Source organism: Zootoca vivipara, chromosome 5 (genome assembly GCF_965207765.1).
Source record: "Zootoca vivipara chromosome 5, rZooViv2.hap1.1, whole genome shotgun sequence".
Lineage (NCBI taxonomy): Eukaryota > Metazoa > Chordata > Lepidosauria > Squamata > Lacertidae > Zootoca > Zootoca vivipara.
In genome coordinates this window covers 18,130,692-18,157,205 of record NC_142588.1, presented here as the reverse complement: position 1 = coordinate 18,157,205, position 26,514 = coordinate 18,130,692, and the positions used below count along the sequence as shown (strand labels likewise).

At 46.5% G+C, this 26,514-nt stretch overlaps 1 protein-coding gene across 6 annotated transcripts; it reads right to left on the bottom strand.

Moving 5' to 3' along the window:
• Window positions 1–177: 177 nt before the first annotated feature.
• Window positions 178–26,231, bottom strand: PRXL2A (peroxiredoxin like 2A). 6 transcript variants are annotated; one of them, XM_088670147.1, is made up of 7 exons: window positions 26,187–26,231; window positions 14,845–15,043; window positions 10,033–10,212; window positions 7,870–7,964; window positions 5,613–5,753; window positions 1,333–1,497; window positions 178–589 (listed from the first exon to the last, which is right to left on the bottom strand). In XM_088670147.1, exons 3-7 carry the CDS (start codon window positions 10,208–10,210, stop codon window positions 482–484), a joined length of 687 nt encoding a protein of 228 aa, XP_088526273.1. In that variant the 5' UTR covers window positions 10,211–10,212; window positions 14,845–15,043; window positions 26,187–26,231; the 3' UTR covers window positions 178–481. The 6 variants fall into 6 exon arrangements, with proteins under 6 accessions (XP_088526273.1, XP_088526275.1, XP_034994054.2 ...); XM_088670149.1 differs by having other exon boundaries at window positions 7,870–7,961; XM_035138163.3 differs by lacking the exon at window positions 14,845–15,043.
• Between the last annotated feature and the right edge of the window lie 283 nt (window positions 26,232–26,514).

Below are 26,514 nucleotides of genomic sequence, written 5' to 3'. Positions count from 1 at the left end.
TTAAAAAAGAAACATTAGAGAAAGCCAGGTGACAGACCTCAAAGATCACAGGTAGTAGGACACTTGGCACAGCGAAGGAAAAGTTCAACAGGAGAAGGCATGACTAAATAAGGGGTGGTTAGCAAGATGACTTTACTAAGCTACAAAACAAAAACCACTTGGGTGGGACTTCTGTAATGGTTTCAAATATAGTTTTTATTAGCTTTCCCTCATCAATCCTGAATACAGATATCCAGATACGCCTAGCTGTTTTGTTCTAACTGGAAACTGTCTTGGCTAGATCTTTGGATTTCAGACCAAGCCTGTCATTAATCCAGTAAGAGAGAAACAGAAGGACTATCTGGAGCCAACGGGAGTACTAAACAGCCGCTATAATTGAACATTGTGTTTGCTCTCTAGGAACAAGTTAAGAGATATAGTTAAGAGTTTGCACCCAGATTTTGTAGCTTTTTTTGTAAGAAAGAAAGGGCCATCTATAGCTCTATTTATGCTCTGAAGGTTGTGGCTGGATCTTCTCAACAGCTCCAAGGACAGCATCAAGGCTCACTTTGTCTCCAAATTCCTTCTCGCGATGCTCCAGGAGAATGCCCTAAAATAAAAGGGGAAATGTGGGTCAGGTACGCACTTCCTTTGTACAAAACGATGTTTCAGGCTCTTAAACCTCAGCAACTCCCCTAGCTCCCTATTTCTGTGCACGTGAAGTAACGCTGGATTTGGGCAGTGCAGGCAGTTCCCCCACATGGGTGCAAAACCGAGAAAATCCATAATTGAGAAGATGCATTTCTGGAACAGGACCGGGGTGTGTGTGTGTAGGCCTGCCCTCCTCCCCCAATGAATCCTGGCTACGCCCATGCCTCATGTACCACATCCCTTCCTTACTTAATCCTGCCATGCCCTTAAAAAATACCACACCTGATCCCCCCCCCCCGTTAGGATTTCAGAATTTCATTACCTTTGTAAGACTAACTTTTTCGCTCCCTGGCCTTTTGGTAAGGGGGCCAGCTGCCAGAATCAAGGCCTGGGCCTTCAGCAAAATGAATACCTCTTTGCATCTTTCCCATATCATGAAACCAAAAAAGTGGGGCCCTCCTCTGTGAAGGCTGCTGAATGTTCAATGCAGCCATAGTATTGCCACAATTCAAGAGACCAGACAAGAGAGAGAGGAGTGGTCTCCAAGACCCGTCTAGAGGTTGAAAACTGTGCAGAAAATGGACCTACAGGATTCATGGAAACAGCTTTGCACTCGTTCATTTCACACACAGACACAGACAGACAGACAGACAGACAGACAGACAGACAGACAGACACACACACACACACACACACAGATACCTGATTCCCAGGACCAATAACGAAAACTCCTCCCAGGACAAAGCCTTCTCCTGCCAAGTTCCCAGTATAGCCATGCTTCCAACCGTGGAAGAAATGCCTCCAGACGCTGCAGCGAAACATGCCCCAAAAGGTCATCTTTCTTTTCTTAGGCCCATAGAAACGTTTCTGCAGGAAGGGATTAAAAACACTGGGTCAAAACAGAGAGAGAGTGTGTGTTCTTCCTAGAGAAACACAATGCTTCCCTATCCAGAGCAAAACAAAAGGTAAACAAGGTTCAGCCTACCACCGACAGGACCTTCTCATTCTATAGGGGTGCAGGGGACCTAGGCTGCTTGCATGCTATATACATTTAAAGCACATTGCTCCTTACAAAGAATCCTAGAAGCCGTAGTTTAAGGGTGCTGGGGATTGTACCTCTGAGGGGTAAACTACAGTTCCCAGCATTCTTTGGGGGCAAGGTACTTAAATGTATGGTGTGTGCATAGCCACAGAGCATGGTATAAAGGTAAAGGTACCCCTGACCATTAGGTCCAGTCATCTCGCTTTACTAGCCAAGGGAGCCGACGTTTGTCCGTAGACAGTTTTTCTGGGTCATGTGGCCAGGATGACTAAGCCACTTTTGGCGAACCAGAGCAGCGCACGGAAATGCCGTTTACCTTCCCGCCAGAGCGGCACCTATTTATCTACTTGCACTTTGACGTGCTTTCAAACTGCTAGGTTGGCAGGAGCTGAGAGCTAACAACGGGAGCTCACCGTCGCGGGGATTCGAACCGCCAAAATTCCAACCGGCAAGCCCAAGGCTCAGTGGTTTACACCACAGCGTCACCCGCGTCCCTACAGAGCGTGGTACTGGGCGCAAAAACTAAGCTTCCTCAGAATCTCGGCTTTCACACCAAAATAAGCTTCTAGCCAGGCATCCCCAAACTTCGGCCCTCCAGATGTTTTGGACAACAATTCCCATCATCCCTGACCACTGGGCCTCTTAGCTAGGGATCATGGGAGTTGAAGGCCAAAACATCTGGAGGGCCGCAGTTTGGTGGGTGCCTGTTCTAGCCCTTATAGCTACAAATATACCGTGTTTCCCCTTTTTTAAGACGTAGTCAGAAAGTAAGCCATGGCAGCATTTTTTAGCATTAGTGAAATCTAAGACACCCCCCGAAAATAAGACATACCTCCATGCGAGACCGCCGAGCGCCCCAGCCAGCCAGAGGGGCCTGGAACCGGCTGCTGTTGCTGCAGCGAATGCATGGAACGCCCTGCAGCGCCTGGCCTCTTCTTTTCTTTTCTTTTTTTTGGGCTGCCCGAGGCCTGCCGCCCTGCCACTGGAACCGGCGGCTGCAGAGCGGAGCGCTCCGAAGCAGCGAGCGCTCGGAACGCCCTGCAGCGCCTGGCTTCTTCTTTTGCGGGGGGGGGGGAGCTGCCCAAGGCCTGCCGCCCCGCCGCCGAAACCGGCGGCTGCAGAGCGGAGCGCTCCGAAGCGCCGAGCGCTCGGAGCGCCCTGCAGCGCCTGGCCTCTTCTTTTTTGGGGGGGGGAGGAGCTGCCCGAGGCCTGCCGCCCCGCCGCCGGAACCGGCGACTGCAGAGCGGAGCACTCCGAAGCGCCGAGCGCTCGGAGCGCACTGCAGCGCCTGGCCTCTTCTTTTGGGGGGAGAGCTGCCCGAGGCCTGCCCCCCCGCCGCCGGAACCGGCGGTCTGCAGCGCCGAGTGCCCGGAGCACCCAGCAGCGCTGGGCGGAGCGCCGAGCCAGCAGCCTGCCGCCTCGGTGCCACGCAGAGCGCCCAGCAGCACCCCAAGCCAGTGGCCTGGCCCCTCTGAGGAGGCCTTAAGGTACAAGACATCCCCTGAAAATAAGACACCGTGTGTTTTTTTGAGTAAAAAAAGTTATAAGACGGTGTCTTAAAAAAAGGGGAAACACGGTATGCTTGAAATGCTTTAGCTGAGATTCCTGTGTTGCAGAGGGTTGGACTAGATGACCCTTGGTCCCCTTCCAACTCTATGATTCTTTGAAAGTATTTGGGTGATGGCTGCTGCAACTTCAGGAGCTGGAAGAGCCGTTGTGCAAGGTCTCTAATGGCTCTGGGAAGCAGGACCGGCCCAAGACATTTTGGCACCTAAGGCAAGCCACAAAATGGGAGAATGGGTGAGCGGAGATCTACGTCAGGAACAAGAGGGGAATAAAGATGTACATCAGGGGCAAGGGTGAGAGGAGACCAGCAGCGCCTCCTACTGGCCAAGACGCCATTGTAGAGGCAGCATCGGGGTGCGGCTGCCAAGGAAGTGGCAAATCCAGCCTCCAAGGAGCAGCCACTGCAAATGCAGCAGGGAATGCTTTCCTTGGAGGCAGGATCAGCTCCCTCTATGGATCCCGCTGCCTGAGGTGATCACCTCAACTTGTCTAATGGGTGGGGCGGCCCTGGGGCAAGGGCTTTGAATGATTTAGGTACGGTAAGTTGCTGAAACCAGGTTCTCTTGGTTGACATAGAATTTGGATTTCCTAGCTGTGGAATTGTAATGTTTTTAGCACCCCCTCCTGAGTAGAGAGTTCCTCCCCCTCTCTACTTTTTCATTCATTTCTTTCTCGCCTGCCTCCCCCCTCACCTGCATCCCGATTCATGCGCTATTTGCAGCGCAGCCTCACCATTAAAGAAGGACCTGCTTTTATTCTGCCCCGAACATTTTCAAAACAGCTTAGTCCCCGCTTGGTTTACCATTAGTAAACATAGTGAAATGCCATCACAGTAGCTGTTCTTACTGGTGAACCACATGCAACTGATTTGTTACCAACTTTCTTTTTATATTTGGCACCTGCTAAAAGATGGGGTGTCGCCTAATAAGACACACAGCCCAATTAGGTGGGGAATAAATAGATGTCCTAATCTTTCCATTTATCTATGCATGCTAAGGGGGAAATCATGCAAAGACAGGCCAGTGCTTCAAAGCTAACCTGTTTTCTTCCTATGCCTACTTATGATATATAAATAGAAAACCAAAAGCCAATTAACCTCTTAAGTAGCAGCTTTGCTAAGATACTCTTCACGCTACCATCTTCCCTCCAGACCCCCTAGTTGAAAGGAATGAGGCTGGAGGGATCTGTGTGCTCTGAAATTTTAGTAAGTGGGATCATGGACCAACATGAGCAGATTTCATTTCTGAAGGTGGTCAAAAACCTATGGGGGAGTGTATTCCCACTGTGTGCCCCTGCAAAGGAGAAAGCAAGACAAGAGAGGCATGCCTTTGTACCCGTAGGTCCTTGCGGAGCCATCACCCAAGCTATGGGCGTTTTTTTTTTATAAAAAAAGCCCAAATCACTATGCAATGCAAATAGTATTCAGAATGCAAATTTGCATTACAAAAAGTCTTGTGTTTCACATTTGCAAATGATCAAACCTTCAGCCAAGCAGCACAGGAGGGGCTCAATGGTGAATTGTGGAGTTTTCCCACACATATCTTTGAGCCACCTCTGAACCTTTTGCTAATAAAGGACCGTGTAAGCTTTCTGGCCAGTGCAAACTTAACACCTGCTTCACAGACCAGTTTAAGCGAGAATAGCCTTAAGCCTCACACCTGAAAACACATTTGCTCTGCACAGGGCTGCCCTTGAAGCTGTCCCAGAAACTCCAGCGGGTGCAAAATGCTTCAGCGAGGCTCCTCACGGGGGTCCCTGCCATGGGAGCATATTCACCCAGTGCTTTTACAGCTGCACTGGCTCCCGGTGGAGTACAAGGTCAGATTTAAGGTGCTGGTTTTGCTGGTATACGGGACTGTCTCTCCCGGTATGCCCTGCGGAGGACCTTAAGGTCCATAAACAGTAACACCTTAGAGGTCCTGGGCCCGAAGGAAATCAGTTAACCTCAACTAGAACCAGGGCCTTCTCTACATTGGCTCTGACCTGGTGGAACGCTCTGTCTCCTGAGACCAGGGCCCTGTGGGACCTGATTTCTTTCCGCAGGGCCTGTAAGACAGAGTTGTTCCACCTGGCTTTTGGCCTGGAGCCAACCTGATCCCCTCCCCCATTTCCCTTTCCTTCCGTACGAGGCTGCATTTTAATTATAATTTTAATTTAATGTTTATTTAATCTTGTTCTTATGTTTTATTTTAATTAGCTGTTTTATACTTAGTGTTAGCCACCCTGAGCCCAGCCTTGGCTTGGGAGGGCGGGGTATAAATAAAATTTTTTATTATTATTATTATTATTTAGACAGAGTGGCTCAAAACCTCTAACATAATCTACGGTATGAGACAGATTAATAACCCAAGTACAAGTCGCCGATTGCATCTACCTGTGCATCAAGAAATATTTCCCCCTTGAAATACGGCTGAAATTGCTCCACCTCGGTGCCAATGTTCTCCTTCACAACAGCATACAGGGGGACACCCAGCTGGTCAAGCTGGGGCTTCAGAGAGGACAGCTGAGCAGCCTCCTTATGAATGAGAGAAGAGAGAAGTTAGGTGGCTGCAGCCTACAAGCCATCCCTATGTAGCGACAACCCTCGCACTGCTCTTATCAAACATGCCCTGAAATGAAGCCCGTGGGAATGTATGTTAAGATGGCATCACAGACTGATACATTGGCAGGGGATTTTAGAAGTGCTAATGCTATGTGGCTTATCTAAAGAATAGGCAGAGCCTGCTGCACGGTGGCATTGCAACTGTGGACCTCCTAGCGCAGTGATGCCGAACCTATGACACGCGTGTCAGACGTGACACCCCATTTGTTTTCTTGTCTCCACTACAGCTTGTCTCCACTGTTGCTGGTAGCCAGAGATTGGTTTTTTAACCCTTTCTGTGCTGGTTTTTTTCTGGCGCTTTGGCAGACGATGATTGGGTGTAACAGCGTTCGTTTTTTAACCCGTTCTGTGCTGGGTTTTTTGCACTTTGGCAAACTATGCCAGTGCTGCATGTTAGTTCCAGCGAAGGTATTATTCGTCATTTATTTCTCTTCTCTTTCACCCCCCAAAAGCGCAGCAGCTTTGGGGCATTACCCCCCCCCCCAAAAAAAGCAAAGCAACTTTTGCACACACCCCAAAAAATCCTCCAAAACTTTGGTTAGCAGCTCCCCCCAAAAAGCTCAACAACTCTGGGCACTTTGTGATAAATAAGGGGTTTTTGGTTTGGTTTGGTTAAATAATTAGTTTTTGGTTTATTAAATACAGTTATATATTACAATCATACATTTTTGTTATTTAAACTATAAATATCGCGAAATTATGGTTTTTTTTCTTGAAGTGACACACCACCCGAGTTATGCTCGGTTTTTTGGCGAATTTTGACACACCAAGCTCAAAAGGTTGCCCATCACTGTCCTAGCAGAAAGCCACTTTAGATAGCTAGAACACTTTCAACTGTGTTCTGCTACCGCTTTTCACATTTTAATTCCATCATTTGTTGCAGATTTTAGGGCTTGTCACCTTCTTGTAATTTCTTGTGGTTTTGCGATTTAGTTGGCTGGACACAGTCTGGGTATGCAACCTAAAAATATTTAAATTAAGTAACAGTGCAATTCAATGGGGCTTCCTCCTAGGCGAGTGGGTTAGGATTGCAGGATTAATTTAAAGAACATTTTAATTAATACCTTGTTTTAAATTGTTGTATGTGTCTATCTCTTTCTCTCTCTGCGTGTATGCTTTATTATTGTAATAATCTAATTAATGTAACTGGGTGGGAAATCAGGCTTTCCTTGTGCAAATCTAAAGCCAAGCAACACGCAAAGGTCAAAACACATGTTGTAACCTAAGGAAACCTAAGCTCAAAATGAATGGTAAGTTTAGCCGCTGAAGGGTCCCTCCACCGCATCTCCACACTGTCAGGCGTCCAACACAGAACAATAGGAGGAAGGTAGACATAGGAAGAGGACTTGAGTATGAAAGAGAAAACGCAAACAGGGCTGGACCTGTAATGTTCCTACCGCAACTCATCTGAATGGAAGACTTGGAAGAAAGAGTAGATTGAGCAAAAAATATCAAGAAGCAAATTCAGTGGTGCCTCGCTAGACGAATTTAATTCGTTCCACAGGTCTTTTCTTATAACGAAAAATTCGTCTAGCGAATCCCATAGGAATGCATTGAATTTTTTTGAATTTTTTTTTGCCCATAGGAACGCATTAATTGAATTTCAATGCATTCCTATGGGAAACTGTGATTCACTAGACCAATTTTTCGTAAAACGAATTCGTCTAGCGAGGCAACCTCTGCTAGTTAAGCGGAAATTTCGTTAAGCAGAGCATTCATTAAGCGAAGCACCACTGTAAGATAACTCAGTTGGTATAGCATGAGACTCCTAATCTCAGGGATGTGAGTTCAAGCCCAACTTGGGCAAGAGATTCCTGCATTGCAGGGGGTTGGACTAGATGACCCTCGTGGTCCCTTCCAGCTCTATGATTCTGTGAAACTCTTTAACGTAGTACCAAAACATTGGCAACATGGAAAACATACTCGACCCTTATCTCTGTATCCACGCAGCCCACAAGCATCTTGAAACAGCAAGGTTAAACCCCATCATTTGCTCTTTAGAAAGACACCACAAGTAAAACCACTTTACCTCTCTGCACAAAAATCATCCAGGCCGCCGCACTGCCATGATGACGGCACCATGCTTCCTCCACAGCTCCTCTGCTTTGAATTGTCTTGGCTCTGCTGAGGGACAAACCATAGCACATGTCATTATGGTACTTGTTGCCTCTTGTTCACTTCGGCAGCTGTGCGAGATGGATTGTCCTCTCAGCTTTTTCGATATTACTTATGGGGTTTTTGGAGAGCACTTGAATTTCAAGTGTTACGCTGAATGATATCATCGAAGCCACCATGCCACAGGCTCACAAACTGTGCGTGGCAAGTACAGTCTCAATGAGTTGGGCTGGAGCCTTTCAGCGAACGCATTTTCTTTCCGAAACAGGGGAGCAGCAAGTGGGATCTGTAACCAAGTGTTGCAGAGTGAAGCGCTTCTGTTCAAGATTCCAAATGTTCTATCCCACACTCCAGCCACTCATTTCCCCAAAATACCAAAAAAAAAGAGGCAACACGTCGGCCAACAGAATCACAATTTATTTTTATGTTCAAAACGCTTCATCCAGAAGGACTGAACTCTGAGTTAGATTGGAATTGTTTCATCTAATTATATTACTTTCAGGTTGCATGTAACTTTAAAATTTCAATAGCCTTGATTGGTGGAACCGTATATGAAGCTTTCCATTTCCTGCTACAGGCAGCAGGGGTCACATATGTGTATGACCCCTGTTCCGCAGATTGTATACAAACACTAAGGTATGTTTTATTTTTGTATTTTTCTGTATTTTTTCAATGTTAAGATATTATGGACTGTATAGACTCGTGTTCATGCTGGCCATTGGCCTTAATATAATGTATGACATAATTAATGATATATATTTATTTGATTTATTTTTTTGTAGTTAAAAAACTGAAGAAGACCAAACCAAAACAGTATGATTACCTTGGATCACTGTCTCATATGTTGTTATAGTTTACAAAGATAAAAACAGATATATTTCGCCCGTGGAATTGGTCAACACGTTGCCTCTTTTTTTGGTATTTTGACTCAAGTCTGCAACACAGGGGTTGTTTCATTAGCATGGACTCATTTCCCCAAGACATGTTAGCATTCTGTGTGCACTGATCATATTCGGTCCTCCCTGGGTTGTTTCCCAGAGGGCTCCCCCCCCAAAAAAAATATTTTTTTGTACTTCTGCAAACAAGCCCATTGAAGATGTGGTGGCATTTTAACCATTTAAGCCAGTGGTTTCCAATCAGTGTGGCGTGGCACCCTGGGGTGCCTTGAATGATGGCCAGGGGTGCTGCAGGCAACACTGGCCTCTGTCCCTCTTTCCTTCCTTCCCTTCCTCCTCTGATGCCCTCTCGTGTCTGCCTCCCAAAGGCTAGCACAGCTATTTATTGCAGCAGCCCTCATGAGAAGAGAAGAATCCTTGGAAAAGATGTTGGGAAAGATGGAGGGCACTAGGAGAAGGGGACGACAGAGGACAAGATGGTTGGACAGTGTTCTCGAAGCTATGAACATGAGTTTGACCAAACTGCGGGAGGCAGTGGAAGACAGGAGTGCCTGGCGTGCTCTGGTCCATGGGGTCACGAAGAGTCGGACACGACTAAACGACTAAACAACAACAACCTGGCTATAAGCTTTCCTGTACAGTAGGGAAATGTTGTCTCTGGGTGGCACCTCTATTTGGGGCATGGGGAGGGTTAGCTCAGAGACCAGGGACGGCAGCAGCAGCTGACCAGAGGATTCCTGAGAGGGGAGAGGAGAGGGGGGTGAGGGAACACTCCACAAGGGAGGGTGTTCAAAAAAGGGTGAGAGGCTGCCAGCTCTGCAGGCAAGGCCTGACACAACTGGGCTCCTGAGCCTTACAGGAGTGCCACAGAAAGAATGTAGTTGGTTAAGGGAGCCATAGACTCAGAAAGGTTGAAAGCCTCTGATATGTAAGCAGTTCAGGGCCTGGACACTGGAAACAAAGGCAATTGTGGTAAACTCTATGCTACATATTAGAAGGCTGCAGATCCGATTCCACGAACAAGGCATGCTGCAAAGGCAGAAATGCCAGCCACGGGTCTATTTTCCATGCCTGCAAATCAAGGTTCTTTCCCGCAAGAGGCTTTCCAAAGTATCACCGACTGCTTTTTCAGAACACTGGGTTCTCAGCCCATCGAGGACCCTACCACACATAAGCCTTACCTCCTCCCAGAGTCTTCAGATCTGCCGACCCGAGAAAATCCAAGGAAGCCTTTTCTGCTTTAGTCAGAAACAAATCTGTATTGGCAAGGATTATCCCTGTCACAGCAGCCCCAATGGCGCCGAGGCCAATGGTCCACATTGCCATGGAGAAATATCCCAGGTCAAGCTCCGAACACATGTCTGAAAAAAACAAAAAGACAAAGACAAAGGTATTCATTACTCCACTAGCTGACAAGGTTTCAAGACAAAACAATCCTACAAAACCAATTTCATCTAGAGACCTGATGGGATTATTTAGAACTGGCTTGATGTTCAAAGAGTTCCCAACTTGGACCATTATGAATTCTCCATGAAACCATCGCTGAGAAACAGAGAGTTGAGAGAGACAGAGAGACACAGAATTGAACGGCACATTGGCAGGAGAAGGTTGCGGGGCTGGTCTGGTTTGTCCATCCATTAGCCAAGACCCCCCAGGTGTAAATTGCAGACTGCTTTCTCTACTGAAACATGGGAGTCAACAAGCAATCCTGCTTTTCAGCAGGCAGTGGTTGCCACTTTCAAAGAGTAAAATTCTAATCCTTACGGCTCCAAGGATACTTCAACGGGTGTGGGCGGGCAATGTCTGCTGGAATCTCGGAAGGGAGGCAGAAGAAGATATCCAACTAACTGACAGCGTGCCCTACATAGCTCTTGCTCGCCACAGTCTGTGATAAGCCAGCTTTTGCAACCTGTCACACTATTGGCACTTAATTTGGACTGGCCGGACACCAACTTGTGTCCCCCCCCCTTTTTAAAAAAACAACAACAACAACCTGAATATAAAGGCATACCCCTGCGTTCTGGATTTTTAGATTCCATACCATTTAAGTGGATCTCCTTTAGCTATATAACTCCTTGTGATGGATGTGCTCTAAAAAGGGAGCAGATAAATACATTCCCTTTTCCAGGGTTTTTGCAGGGTTTCTCCAAGAAGAGGGATTCTCAAGGAGCTCAGAGGGAGCAGCTGGGGGAAATGGAAGATTCTCAGTTATAGAATTATAGACTTGGAAGGGGCCCTGAGGATCCTCTAGTCCAGGCATCCAAAAACTTCGGCCCTCCAGGTGTTTTGGACTACAATTCCCATCGTCCACCGACCACTGGTCCTGTTAGCTAGGGATCATGGGAGTTGTAGGCCAAAACATCTGGAGGGCCGCAGTTTGGGGATGCCCGCTCTAGTCCAACATGCAGCTGTCCCATACGGGAATCGAACTCGCAACCCTGGCATTATAAGCACCACACTCTAACCAACTGAGCTATCCAGTTCCCCGGCAACTTTTTTTTTCTTATTTAAAATATTTCTGGGTCACTTTGTTCATGGCACAATCAAAGGCACATTTAAAACAACAACAACAACAACCACACAGGATCTACAGGCTTTTTCTTTGTTTTACAAAAAAAATATATACCACTTGATTGTAACAAAACCTCTAAAGCAGTTTACAATACTTTTTTTAAAAAAAATATATATCAATCAAAACAGTTTTTAAAAGCAAATACTGTAGTGAAAACATTTCAAAAACAAGTAAAACCAGAAGTAATCTAAAAAGCGATTAAAATATGTCAACATCTATATATCTGGGATAGGCTTGCCTAAACAAAAAATGTTTTATTTGCTTAGTTCAAACATGTGCATTGCATCATGGAGGGGCGAACCATGTGCAAAATAACAAGGATAGCTGCACACTGATCTTTCCTCAGTCCCCGTGATTTCATTAGTGCCGTGTTGGGAAAACATTTGTGCAATAAATACTGATTAATTACTCACACACGGCATGCAACCAGGAACGTGCCAATCTAAGTTCCCTCTAACCCAGAACAGAGTTTCAAAGAGACAGAACTGAGTCAGAATCTCCCCCACATCCGACCTTGGAGGCTGCCGAGATCTTATTTGTACAAGATTCCAAACAAGCCATCACAGCATATGGCAAACGACATGTGTTGAAGCAGGGATTCTTCTTGGACTTAGCCACCGTGAACTCCAAATCTGTTAGTTATGCGGGCATATGGCTGGAGACACTACAATTTTGGTTAAAAGAATGAAAAGGGACAAGGCAACAGGGCTCACTCATAAGTTGGAATGGCAGGTGGAAAGGAGAGAACTCTGCCCTATTTTAAGGGGACATTTGATACACGATATAAGCAAATCCATTCCCATCATATAGGACTGCAGCACTCTGGAACAGAACAAGAGGGGTGGGAAGTGCCAATTCTAGTGTTTTAATTTGTGTGGCATGGACTGGAGGTCTCCCAAGTAAAGAACTGTAAGGAAAGCAAAATAATAATAATAATAATAATAATAATAATAATAATAATACCGAGTTGACCACATTGGTCCCCAGTGCAATCAAACAATATTAATTTTATTTCATAAAATGTATATACCACTCGATTGTAAAGGGGCGGGGAGCATTGTCTCGGATTATACAAATGGCTGTTCAATCCCAGAGTTTTCTCTGAAGACTTCAATACTAGCAACCAGAACAGATATTCCCAACAGCGTTTCAAGTTAACCGGTTTTTTTTTTCTTCCCCAAAATAAATAAATAAATCATAGTAATCCATTCGTCCCACATGAATGTGGGATCAGCGGTGGCAATGGGGTGAGAGGGTAGGAGACCAATACCCAGAAGTCATATATCTGCGTATTTACTACTGTTCTGACAGTAGCATTGATTATAACTTAACTGCTCTTATTAAACAAATTATTATTTGTTGTGGACAAAGGAGGAGGATTTAAGTGGCTTAACCGCTGTAAAATCTGTAGCTCAGATTGGCACTTGGAAAAACATTTTGCAATGGGGGATTTAAGAGCTTGTGCCTCGAACCAGTTCCTGGTAACCTGTTAAAAGGATGTTGAGAAGCAGAGCTGAGACAAGACCTCAGCCAGATGGCTACGGAGAAAAACCCCTAGCCAAGGAGTAGTGCCCTCCTGCAAGCCCCAATCAGCATGGCCAATGGTTAGGGACAGTGTTCAAAACTCCCACTGTTCTAGGCGCATTTTGCGGCAGGGAATTTCATTAGCACGAGCCGTTTCTGAGCTCTGGGCGCAGTACTGCACTTCAGATGTCAGATTAAAACTGCAGAGTGGGAGGAAAGGAGGACCCTTGTCTGCCTCCCCACTTTCGGCTACTCTCCGAAGACTGGACCCTCTTAAGAATATTAGGGGGGCGGCCAGGGAAAGGACCAGACCATGTGAAAAATGAGCACAGCATTTTAGCTGCAGTTCATTCATTTTCAACTTTGTACTCTTCTTATAAAAAAGGGGGCCTAGACATTCCGTTGTTGCGCCCATAACCTAGGTTTAAGTTGCCATTCAGCTCCTAGCTTTCCTATCTCAGTTTCTAACACTGGTTAGGGGTGATGGGAATTGTAGTCCAACAACAACAACTGTGTCAGCTGAAGCAGAGTCTAGTCAGAGCAGCCAATATGGGGCTAGTTGAATAAACTGTCTGACCCTGTATAATATGGCAACCACACAGTAAATCTGTGATTGGGTGGCACACAAATACCCTAAATAAGAGATCATTATTGTTTTTATTTTAAAATCTGTCCTTCCCATCATGTTCACAAATTTTAGTGCAATTGCATCCACTTTTGCTTCAGCTGCTGGAGTCTAATTTTAAACCTGTCCCACTTTTAAGGGCCAAACTAGACAAGATGGTAGAAGTACGTAACTGCATCTCCCACTTTAAAACTTTTAAAAAGCAAATGCAACCACGGAAGTGCCCTGATTCAGTCAGATTGAAGATGTTGCCTTGGGGTACAGGGATTAAGCCTTCCCACCTCAAATGCCTTTTCTCTTATCCAGCCCCGCCTCTCAAGTTTGTGGGGCATAGCATGCAGGTAGTCATGTAACATGAATAGAGGGTTAGGGACCTCCTGATCTGAATTGCTACATCAACATAAAGCAGCTTTTGTGTTTGCCCTATTCCTTTGATTTAAATCCATTTTAGCTGTTTCACAACTGTATTGTTACACTGTTGTAACCCGCCCTGGGACCTCAGGGTGAAAGACGGGTAAGAAATTGCAGAATTGTAAATTGGGAAGGGTCATCTAGTGCAGCTCCCTGCAATGCAGGGATCTTTTTGCCCAGAATGGGACTCGAACCCACAACCCTCAGATTAAAAGTCTCATGCTCTCCCAACTGATTTTATTTCTTTGTAAGAACTTCTCACGAGTAAGGCATGAGCGAAGGAAACAAAAGGCAACGGGCAGCTCAAACCATAAACCTATAACCCAAGTGCCCTCGGGACGCTGCTGAAGTACAATCCCCAGCACCACTGGCCCCTGCAATATATACCATCATACTGTGTGTGTTTTTACCATGTTGATGCCATTTGGACTCCACATGCCACAGATACACAATTTTTCATCCTGCCCAGCCATCACATTCATTATAGCATTACTAAAACCAATGCCCTAGTAAGCCCGGAACAACACACACACACACACACACACACACACACACACACACAACGGGTGGATGTGAGAGGTTTGAAACACAACGGAACCATCCTTCTTGCAGAGAATGCACAAAGCATGAAGTAGTGCAGATCTGCATGCGGATATTAAATCTGTTCGGAGCCGGTCAGGACTCTGAAAATATGCAAGGGTTAAGATATGAATGCACTTACCGGTGCCCGCAACAGTTAGTAAGCCGGCATGTACGCACCCACTTGACACCCGGGCGAAAGGAAGCCAAGAGCCATCTAGGCTGGCAGAAGGGCAGATACGATGTGAAAAGGCTCCTGCGGGCCAAACGCTTTTGACTCACCCTCCTCAGTAGTGTGGGCAGGACCAGGCGCGTTGCCAGCATGAGAAACCTTGGCGTCAGCCTGAGCACATCACTCCAGAAGCCATTGCACAAGACAGATCATGTCGAAATCTAGAGCTGGCTCATGACAAAGTGTTGTGCCAGGGATACGATTCCTTGCAAGTTGCTTGGAAGAAGAAGTGCTCCCGATCGTGTGATCCTGGTGTGGCAAAGAAAAATGCCACACAAATGACAGCCTCTCCAATAAGCCCACAGAAATTATTTGGCAGTGAAAACCACTACTAGCCTGGCCTGACAGTGTGCAGTTCTTTTAGATGTTTGTGGCTTGAAAGGAGAATTAAGAAGGAGCTTTCGCTGAGCTGCTTCTCTGCCTCGTTGCCCAGAACTGATTCTTACTCCCAAAGGCAACCTGGGAACAAACCCTATTTACTGATTTGCGGGTTTTGTTTGGAAAATTGGGGCGAGTGAGCTCAAGCCGGATAAAAGTGCAGGGTCACCACAAGCCTTATGAAAAATGTAAATGCAAAATCTAACACAGCCATATTAATAAAAGCAATGAAACGGATCCAAGCGAGGGCTTATCCTTGCCTCTGTTTGGCCTGCCACTTTCCCCCAGGGAAACCCAATCTTTAGCTCTGAATTGGAACAAGCGGCAACTGGACTTTCCAGAGGGAAGCGATGGGGCAAAACTGCTTGAACCCATGCTTAGAAAGCATGGGACATGCGGGAAACCACTCAGCTTTCTAGGCCCAGGGCAAGCAGAAGTGTAGATGAGCCCAGAGTATTGAGATCATAGAATTGTAGAGTTGGAAGGGACCACAAGGATCATCTAGTCCAACCCCCTGTATGTAATGCAGGGATCTTTTGCCCAACATGGGGCTTGAACCCATGACCCTGAGATTAAGAGCCTCATGCTCTACCAACTGAGTAGTCCACACTTCTCCCGACCCTCCCTGCTCATTGTGTATTCTGCCAAAACAGCATTTCTGAAATACTGAGATCCACCTTGTGCAACGACACCCACGGAAGATATACCAGGTCAGTATCGCCACCTTGGAAATGTTTACGCTGCCAAAAGCATTTTCTCCATATCTGATCTGATCAATCACTATCTCAAATCAGCTTGCTTACTGAGCACACAGTCTTCTACCTTCTCTCCTGTGAGCTGAGAGAGTTCTGAGATATATTGTGGTATAGCCCTCCTAAGAGCCACACTAGATGGGAGAGTCTCTCCCCCCCTACCCTGGCGCCCATTTTTAAAAACATAAACAACGCAGACTTGGAAGATTAATCAGAAGAAGAGCAGAGATGGGCTGCTTTCCCTTCCCTCCTTCCCTTCCCACCTTTCATAAGCTGTGTTTCTCCCTGTGTGGGGAAATGCAGGATTCCCAAATCTTTTCCTGCAAGGGAAGGGAAACAGCTATGGGGAGTGATTTTTTAGCAGGAAGCTGTCTACCTTATAGCGTCAGACCACTGACCTATCTTATTAAGTATTGATATGAATCTGCAAGTGCAAGACACCCTGGATTCAAGTAGTGTTAGAATTTTACTAAGGTTGGGATGCAAGATCCCTATGTATTTAAGAATGTTAATCCTCTGTAATCAGCATGTGTGAAGTGTTAACGAACATAGGCATCCTAATTTGTGTCTTAGACACTCCCTTTAATCCTAGGCAGGCAGGTGTAAAAGCTATTTCCTCAGAGGCAATAAAAACCTGGGTGTAAAAGCTATTTCCTCAGAGGTAATAATAACCTGGGTGTAACCAGCGGATTGCAGATTACACGCGGGTGGCGCTGTGGGTTAACCCACAGAGCCTAGGGCTTGCCGATCAGAAGGTCGGCGGTTCGAATCCCCGTGACGGGGTGAGCTCCCGTTGCTCGGTCCCTGCTCCTGCCCACCTAGCAGTTCGAAAGCATGTCAAAGTGCGAGTAGATAAATAGGTACCACTCTGGCGGGAAGGTAAACGGCGTTTCCGTGCGCTGCTCTGGTTCGCCAGAAGCGGCTTAGTCATGCTGGCCACATGACCTGGAAGTTGTACGCCGGCTCCCTCGGCCAGTAAAGCAAGATGAGCGCCGCAACCCCAGAGTCATCTGTAACTGGACCTAATGGTCAGGGGTCCCTTTACCTTTTTAACCAGTGGATCAGAGCATCAAAAAACTAGATGTAAAAATACAGATGAGCGGGGCTTCTCTTTCTGTGTTACAAAAGAGCAAGGCTTAGATTAGCATGGGTAGAAAAAGAGGGGTTTAGAGCAGGCATCCCCAAACTGCGGCCCTCCAGATGTTTTGGCCTACAACTCCCATGATCCCTAGCTAACAGGACCAGTGGTCAGGGATGATGGGAATTGTAGTCCAAAACATCTGGAGGGCCGAAGTTTGGGGATGCCTGGTTTAGAGTATCCAAGGACAGGCAAGCTGCAAAGCAAGGATGATGCTAGCTTTGGAAGAACCTGGTGCCGCTACTACTACTACTACTAACAACAACAACCAGTATTTATACCCTGCCCTATCTACACACACACACACACACACACACACACACACTGGTACCTTGGTTCTTGAAGAGTCTGTTCCAGAAGTCCGTTCGACTTCTGAAACGTTCAAAACCCAAGGTATGGCTTTCCAATTGGCGCAGGCGCCCCGTAAACAATAACCGACAGCCGCATCGGACATTTGGCTTCCAAAAAACGTTCGAAAACTGGAACATTTACTTCCAGTTTTTGGTGTTCGGAAGCCAAAATGTCCGAGTACCAAGCTATTTGAGAACCAAGGTTCCACTGTGTATGTTTGTGTTTGTGTGTGTGTATGAGCATCATTTCCCATGTTTATAAATACTGTATATATATATATAAAACACACACAACTTGAGCTACACAAACACAACCTAAGCTACACGAACACACAATATATCATAAAGATGCTCCAGTCTCCACTGTGTCCCATTCCCAAAAGGAAACAGACCCTGGGTGAGTACATGAGTCTAGCGCACTACCTGGTGGAGATTGGGGTGGCATAGTATTACCAACTACTATATGTTGACCAGCAGTAGCTCTCTAGGATTTCAGGCAGAAATCGAACCTGGGACCATCTGCACTCAGATGTTCTACCACTGAGCAACAACCCTTCCCTTTAAGGAAAAAAAGAGAGAAAGTATGGGGGGGGTTAATTAGCTCCTCCCTGTCATCACTCCCAGCTGGGAAAAACTAGCCTTCTCCTTAAGCTATTTCCCCGTGAAATGGTCAGATCCAGGAAATGCTGCCCCACACAACATATCTGAATGTGTAGTCCAGCTCTCCACTGTGGGGTGTGGCAAGTGATCGTGACAGGTTTTGCTGAGATAAAGAACAGAGGCAAAAACAGAACACTCTCTTTCTCAGCTGCAATTTGCTTTCCTCGCTTCAGCCTGGGAATTATCCCTCCACTATACAAACGTGAGAGATCAAAGTTCATGCAGGGTCTGTGCCTCGGAAAAAATGTGATCTGGCAAGAAGAAACCGTAGCAGGTTTAACCTGTCTAAGCAAGGGCCTTAAATTTCAAAAATGAACACAGCATTTAAGGCTACCTCTTTAGCAGTGGCATAGGGGCGAGAATTTTATTGGGACCAGCTTTTTACAATGTCGCACAACACAAACTTTCCTGCTGAAGTTCTCCGTTCTAAACAATTACCAGAACCCTGTTGCCTCTGACAGTGTTTATGTCGGGGGGGGGTATGTGCATGGGGGGATATGGGCATGCACAGAAGAATATAGGCAAACCCTGAGTGTTTGGACACCGCCCTGCAATTCTGAAATCTATACAGTGGTTACATGGTGAAGGAATTGAGGAAACGGCCAATGGCTCATCTTAGTCCAGTATCCTGTTCTCACAGTAGCAAACCAGATGCTTGTGGGAACTTCCAACAACACCCACATTTTCTAGGAGTGCAATGCTGATCTAGAGCTGATTGATAGATAGAACTGAGTTGAATGCCAGGGACAGTGAAGTAATTATGCAATCCCTTTATAGTGCATGCCAATGTGGTCACTATTCATTTGCACACATTGAATGCCTAGGCTTCTGTTTCTGCACTCAACTCAGATAGCATCTGTTTGCTTATTAAAAACAACTGTGTCCCAGTTTAAGGGATGTTTGGACTGCCATCACAAGTGAGGAGGGCCCATCTTCAAAGCCCTATCAGATGCGGGTGGCGCTGTGGTCTAAACCACTGAGCCTTGGGCTTCCTGATCAGAAGGTCGGAGGTTCTAATCCAGGCATCCCCAAACCTTGGCCCTCCAGATGTTTTGGACTACAATTCCCATCTTCCCTGACCACTGGTCCTGTTAGCTAGGGATAATGGGAGTTGTAGGCCAAAACATCTGGAGGGCCAAGGTTTGGGGATGCCTGTTCTAATCCCTGCGACGGGGTGAGCTCCCATTGCTCGGTCCCAGCTCCTGCCAACCTAGCAGTTCGAAAGCACATCAAAGTGCAAGTAGATAAATAGGTACCACTCCGGCGGGAAGGTAAACGGCGTTTCCGTGTGCTGTTCTGGTTCGCCAGAAGTGGCTTAGTCATGCTGGCCACATGACCCGGAAAAACAGTCTGCAGCCAAATGTTGGCTCCCTCGGCCAGTAAAGTGAGATGAGCCCCGCAACCCCAGAGACGTTCACAACTGGACTTAACTGTCAGGGGTCCTTTACCTTTACCTGGCTAGAGACGTAAAATGTCCATAAATTTGGAAGCTGGCGGTGGGGTGGGGTGGGGTGTCTTCCCCCCAGGGTTTCCGAGAGAGGAAAATAAAAATATATGCAATTCTTTCTTATCAAACCTAAACTTATTTCACTGTTTTTACAACATATAAGGCATCATTGTTAACATACAGAATGGTACTATGTTGCATTTTTATGAAATTTGACAGAGCAATTCCATGCACATTTACTCAGAAGCAAGACGTACTTGGTTTAGTGGACTTTGCTCCCAGATAAATGCACGCAGTTTCAAAAGTATTCATGCCTTAGTTCTGTTCAAGCAAAATTGTGAATATACCCAAGGCTAGAGAAAGATCCGCAAACTGCTGCACTCCATTCTACCAAAGGGGATGCTATCTTTGTTTCTTCCTTTTGGCAAAATGTAAGAGTTGAAAAAGAAAGCACCACCAACCAGGGGAAGGCAGAGGCAGCAATTCACAAGCGACAATTCACAAGCATGCTTCTCTCCTGACAATGGTAGCACCTTGAAATGCATCTTGCATCTTGCACCAGAAATGCATCTTGCATTTGGGCGTCCACACTATTCACAGGCATCAGTCCTATAGAGTTTTATATGATGGACAATCTTCATACTACACAATTTGGGTGTGTAAAACCCTGTACGAAAAAGCATTTAACTCATTCTAACAAAGCAAGTACCGGTGTATTTCATAGGCGATCCCCCTTCTCCCATTTTCCGCAAAGTTCCCAAACAAAAAATGAGCTGGAAGGATTTGGGGGGGGGGGGATCTGGATTCTCTCCCCTCCGCCAGGGCACATGTCAGCAAGATGATGTCAAAAGAGGCCAAAACCTTTTGACAAAGGTATTCATTAAACACTCCTAAGTGCAATAGCCACAGGATAAGAGAAGTAGTCTTGTGGATCAGGAAATGGTTAAGAAACAGGAAGGGGAGACTAGGAATGAATGCCTCGTTCTCCCATTGGAGGTGTGCAGAAAGTGGAGTCCTTTGAGGATCAGTATTTGGACTTTTTAACTTGTGTAAGAGTTATTTAGTGTTAGCAATGAACAGTGGGGTAGCCAAGTTCGCTGAGGATATTATATTGTTAAAACAAAAAGGGTTAGCAAGAGCTCCAAAACGTTCTGTCCAATCTGGGTGAGTGGACAGTAAAAACGGCAGATGGAATTCAATAAGGTTGCTGGAAGAGTGAGATGTGATCATCTCCTCTGTCTGTCGCCCTGAACTCCTTGGAGAAAGAGTGAGAGACAAACTGCTTTCACAAATTGCTCTCATGGAGCTTATGGTGGCCCCAACCAGTCACTAACCAGATCTGCGCCTCTTTCGCTTCCACAGTGGTGGGGTGTATGGGATGTTAGGGAAGGGGGTATTACCTCTGGTGAGGGACACATCACGCTCCTTCTGCAGTAGTTTGTCTACCTTGGTTCGTACCCTACACCCAGTTCTCACCTGTGGCCCCTAGAAGCTGTCTGCATGCAACAGTGGCCGCACCCTGGGAATGGCTTCGACTGGCTGGCAAAATGAGGGGAGGGTGGTCGGTGGGTCTCAAACCCTCAGTGAGTTAGGGACTTCCTCTGCATGCAGAGACAGACTCTGGCGGATTGAATGGATGAGACCAATAGCAGGTCCAACGGTCAGGAAGGTGGTTTCTGCACATGCTGTAGAGGGACGTGAGGGGCAGGTGGGACTCATCCACCTGGGAAGGTAGCCCATCTAGGAGAAGGAAAACTCTGACCCTTTGGGAGAAGAAAAGGCTAAGGGGTAAACCCTACATCAGGCATGTCCAAAGTCCCTTTCGGGGGCCTAATCCAGCCTTCAATCCCAAAAGAAGCCCCCATGGCCCTTCACTTCATCAAATCTGGCCCTCTTTGAAAAAAGTTTGGACACTACTGCCCTACATAAATCTGGAGTGGAGTCCCTAAGACAGTTGGATAGCTTGTACACCTCCTTCTGGCAACTCCTGCAACCAAGCCGGTGCCAAACATATTTCTCTGCTTTCCTTTGGACCACATCAGCGAGGCCAAGAAGGTCTTGTCATCTGGTCAGCCTAGGAACTCCATACATACTGCCTAGGCTTGCGCCCAGGGAGGTCGGTTCCATGTTCCCAATGCAGCAGTTTGACATCACTCCCGGAGGCGCACTCTATTGACTCTTGAGACAAGACAGCTGCCAACAAGGGTACCAGGGTGGGGGTTCCCAGACCATTCACTGCACCCAACAGATGTGGATTACTCAGTAAGAGAGAATGCAAATGTAAGATCTTTCACTCCTTTTGCCTTTGATCAGCCTTGCCAAGAACAATTAAGCAGCTCTTTTAGTCATTAATATCTCATTTCTCTTGGATGAGTCAGTCCCCGATCGCTATACATTCAAAGGGATATGCCACTCCATTCAGCTCAGTCTGTTGCCCCCACCCTCTGATCAAAGGGCAAATCCAAAGGCACTTTTGTGCACACTCACCATTTGGCAACAAAACAATCCATTTCAGGAGACCCACCAATGCAGTGGTATTTAAATGTTATATTTATAGCTTATAAAGTGAAGCACTGCCTGGATTGCAAATCAACCTGGAGCTATAAGGAGGGGCAGAGCATACAGAAGGCCTGAGGTCTCTAATTAGGGGAACCAAGGCAGCTGGACTGGGAAAGACTTTTACCTGGGGTCTTAAGAGCAGGTGCCAGACAGCATCACTGCAATATATGAATCTGTAATGTGACTCAGTATAAGGTGTGGGGGGGGGGGGATATTTGATCTGGCCTGTGGCCTGGATGCTTATCTCCTCTGCCTCACAAACCATGGGCATAGCTGCCAAGCCTCCTGTTTTCCCTGGGAAATCCCCGTTTTTCCAGCTGTTCCTAGCTGAAAAAAACGGATTTTTTTGTTTTTTCCCCGGTTTATTCTGGCGCGGCAGCCATTTTGGAAATGGGTGGACATGCTCAGAAGCGACTTTTGATGCTGCTCTGCCCAGTTCCAAAATGGCTGCAGTGCGACTTCTGGCGCGGCGGCCACTTTGGAACTGGGCAAAGCAGCATCAAAAGTCACTTCTGAGCATGCTCCGCCCAGTTCCAAAATGGCGGCAGCGCTACTTCCGGTCTGCTATTTCCGGCCCGGTCCCTTATTTCTCTGACAGCAACTTGGCAGGTATGACCATGGGCCATGTTTAACAGCTGGGCAGCGCCATGGGCGAGACCTCTAGTGCTTAATAATAATAACAACAACAACAATAATAATGAATACCATCCTTCATCCAAAGATCATGGGGCGGTTTACAGCATAACGTTACCAAATGAAAGCACAAAATACATATCATAATAAGAACAAAAACAAGAAACCAATAACCCCCTCCCACAAATTTCACCAGCAAAATACTGTGGACCCCATTTTTCAAAAAAAAAACAACACAACCAAGCCATGGAACCCCTACTTTTGAAAATTTGCCGTGTTAAATCAAGATGGCAGACCCAAACTTTCAAAACTGCACTTGTGGGATGTTCCTCCCATTCATCTGACTTCCTGAGCAATGCCAAGCACTTACTGCTGGCATATGTGATATACTGTATATATGCCCCCAATCCTGTGGATTTGGTTCTGAGGAAAAATATTACACAAACAGCAAGCCAGTTTTCAGACGCTTTCAACTATGCCGGCAGGTCTTAATCCCAGGTAACTGGATGAAACAGGGACCCAGCTGGCGCTGTGGGTTAAACCACAGAGCCTAGGGCTTGCTGATCAGAAGGTCGGCGGTTTGAATCCCTGCGACGGGGTGAGCTCCCGTCGCTTGGTCCCTCCTCCTTAGCAGTTCGAAAGCACATCAAAGTGCAAGTAGATAAATAGGGACTGCTCTGGCGGGAAGGTAAACGGCGTTTCCGTCTGCTGCTCTGGTAGAGTTGGAAGGGGACCAAGGGTCATCTAGTCCAAGCCTCTGCAACGCAGGAATCTCAGCTAAAGCATTTCAACCATATATTTGTAGCTATAAGGGCTAGAACAGGCATCCCTAAACTGCGGCCCTCCAGATGTTTTGGCCTACAACTCCCATGATCCCTAGCTAAGAGGACCAGTGGTCAGGGATGATGGGAACTGTAGTCCAAAACATCTGGAGGGCCGAAGTTTGGGGATGCCTGGCTAGAAGCTTATTTTGGTGTGAAAGCCAAGATTCTGAGGAAGCTTAGTTTTTGCGCCCAGTACCACGCTCTGTAGCAACGCGGGTGGCGCTGTGGTGTAAACCACTGAGCCGTGGACTTGCCGGTTGGAAGGTTGGCGGTTCAAATCCCCGCGATGGTGAGCTCCCGTTGTTAGCTCTCAGCTCCTGCCAACCTAGCAGTTCGAAAGCACGTCAAAGTGCAAGTAGATAAATAGGGACCGCTCTGGCGGGAAGGTAAACGGCGTTTCCGTGTGCTGCTCTGGTTCGCCAGAAGCAGCTTTGTCATGCTGGCCACATGACCCGGAAGCTGTCTGCGGACAAACGCCGGCTCCCTCGGCCTATAGAGCGAGATGAGCGCCGCAACCCCAGAGTCGGACACGACTGGACCTGATGGTCAGGGGCCCCTTTACCTTTACCTGGATGGAACCCCAAGATGCTGTTCTCAATGTACATAATACAAAGTATTAGAGATCATTTCAAAACAAAGCACAACTGTTTGATTAATGTAAACTAGGATTATTTCTAAATACGCCATCTGTTACGCAATGAGTTTGCATGGCCTCCCCACAGGATTCAGGTCACAAAAGATTTACTCGATTCCCAGCTCTGTTCTCCCTACGTTCAAAACGAAATACATACCAACTCAAGCGCACGTGTGTTTAAAACTAGGGAGACAAGAATAAATCAACACAGCTATCTAATCATTCTAGCTGCAATATTTTGCTTTTAAATAGGGCTGCCAACCTTTCAATCCACCACTGTAACAGTTTTAATACTGCCTTTAATACTGTGCAGACATTAGTGTGCTAATGTTTATCTTTTTTTGGGGGGGGGGAGAAGACACCTGCCAATTTATGCACATCAAACTGTTTTGAAATACAGGAGTGTAAGCCAGGCTAGCTATTTTCTGGCAACCTGCTTCTTAAAATAGGCTGCTTCTTTACCATTTGAAAAACGAAGCCTTTGTTGAACCTCACAAATCAAAGGTTGAAATGGTGCCTGAAATCCAAGCCACAAGTCCGATAAAATGGAATATTTGGACAAACTTTGCTTAACTCCTCCTAAGGAACATATTTATTTACATTCATTGAGGAATATTCAAACGACAAATAAAACTGCAAAAGAAACAAACAAACAAAAAACCCTAAACTATTTATCCATTCTAGGCTATCCAGTGCAGAAATTACCTATAACAGTATACAGCGTCTCCTCAATCTTTACAGACAGTAATAATCTTTCAGAATATGTTTAATATGTTTTTTTAAAAAAAATAATAATAATCTGAAAGCCATGACTTTCATTTTCTCAAGAATCAATAACACTGCAAGAAAGCAAGATTTCACCTAAACATTTGGAGAAGCTTCTTTAAGTTCAGCAGTGGGACAGACTTGATTCTAGTACAACTTTCTAGAGCCAATATGGTAAATATTGCTCCTCTTACTTTGCAGTTAGAAATATAGAATCGCAAAGTTGGAAGGAACCCAATGGTCATCTACTCCAACCCCCTGCAATGCAGGAATTTCAACACACAGTTCCCCATCCAATTTGAAACCACACTGGACCCTGTTTAGCTTTGCAAATATGCTAGAGGCTTTACTGCTGCACCATAAACAGAATGTCATTTTTAGGACCCTACCGTTTCATTTTTATGGTTGTAAGTTGCTTTTAATATAGTGCTTTACTGCTGTAACCCACCCGGGGTTAAGGATGAAGGATCATCAATCGTTCGATAATAATTTCAGCAGAACTTCCAAACTGGGGCAACTTAACTTGAGGAGCGGGCGACAAGATTATATCTAACTAGATTAACATATAATTACATTGCAACGATATTGGGGGAGGGCAATTATAAATGCTTTTAATAAAGAGAGAAAAAAGCTATGCCTTTAAAAGAAGCGATCCTTTCTTGGTAAATTTTATGCATTCTCCCGCATACTCTGGAGCACTCCCAGCGGCTTCGTTCAGCAGACAGGACTGGGAGAAAACCCTCCACCTACAAGCCACTCGGCTTCCAGGCAGCCCTGGCTAGGCTTTCCCAAGGGACATCGCAGAGTGGATCCCGCCCGCCCCCGACATGGAATATTATTTCTTCTCTGGCTGCGCTTTTTCTAGCGACAACCAAGCGTAGATTCCCCCCTCCCTTTATTTTGGCTGCAGGGAATATTGTTATTATTACTGCGCATTTTTCAAGGGTCAACCGAGAGTGGATCTTTCTTTCTTTCTTTCTTTCTTTCTTTCTTTCTTTCTTTCTTTCCTTTCTTTCCTTTCTTTCTTTCTTTCTTTCTTTCTTTCTTTCTTTCTTTCTTTCTTTCTTTCTTTCTTTCTCTTTTGGCTTCAGGGAATATTATTATTCCCTGCCTGCCTGCGTTTTGTTTTTTTCCAAGGGACAACCGTGCGTGGATGTCCCCTTTATCTGCAGCAGGGAATATTGCTGTTTTATTCCCTCCCTCTCTCCGCCCTCCCACGGCCGGGCTACCGCAGAGACCTCGGGATACTCACACCACAGCAGCTGCTGCGGAGATGCTCCTGCGGGCTCAGCGCCTCCCCTGCTGCAACTGCTGCCGCTGATCAGGCGCCTCCCCCGCTACCTGCAAGCCACGCCAAGGACTTTGCTTTGTTGCAACCTTCGAGCCTGGGAGCGGGCGGGTGGGGGGAGGGCGCGGGGGCGCCCCAACGCGCTCCCAGGCTGACTAATCAATCCCCCGCACGCTGATTGATGGCAGGGGAAAGAGGCGAGCTTGGCTGCAGGCTTCCCCGCTCTGCGTATGCTGCGGGCAGCGTTTGCCTAAGGGCAGAACGTGCCATTAGCAGCTGCTGCTAGCCAGGC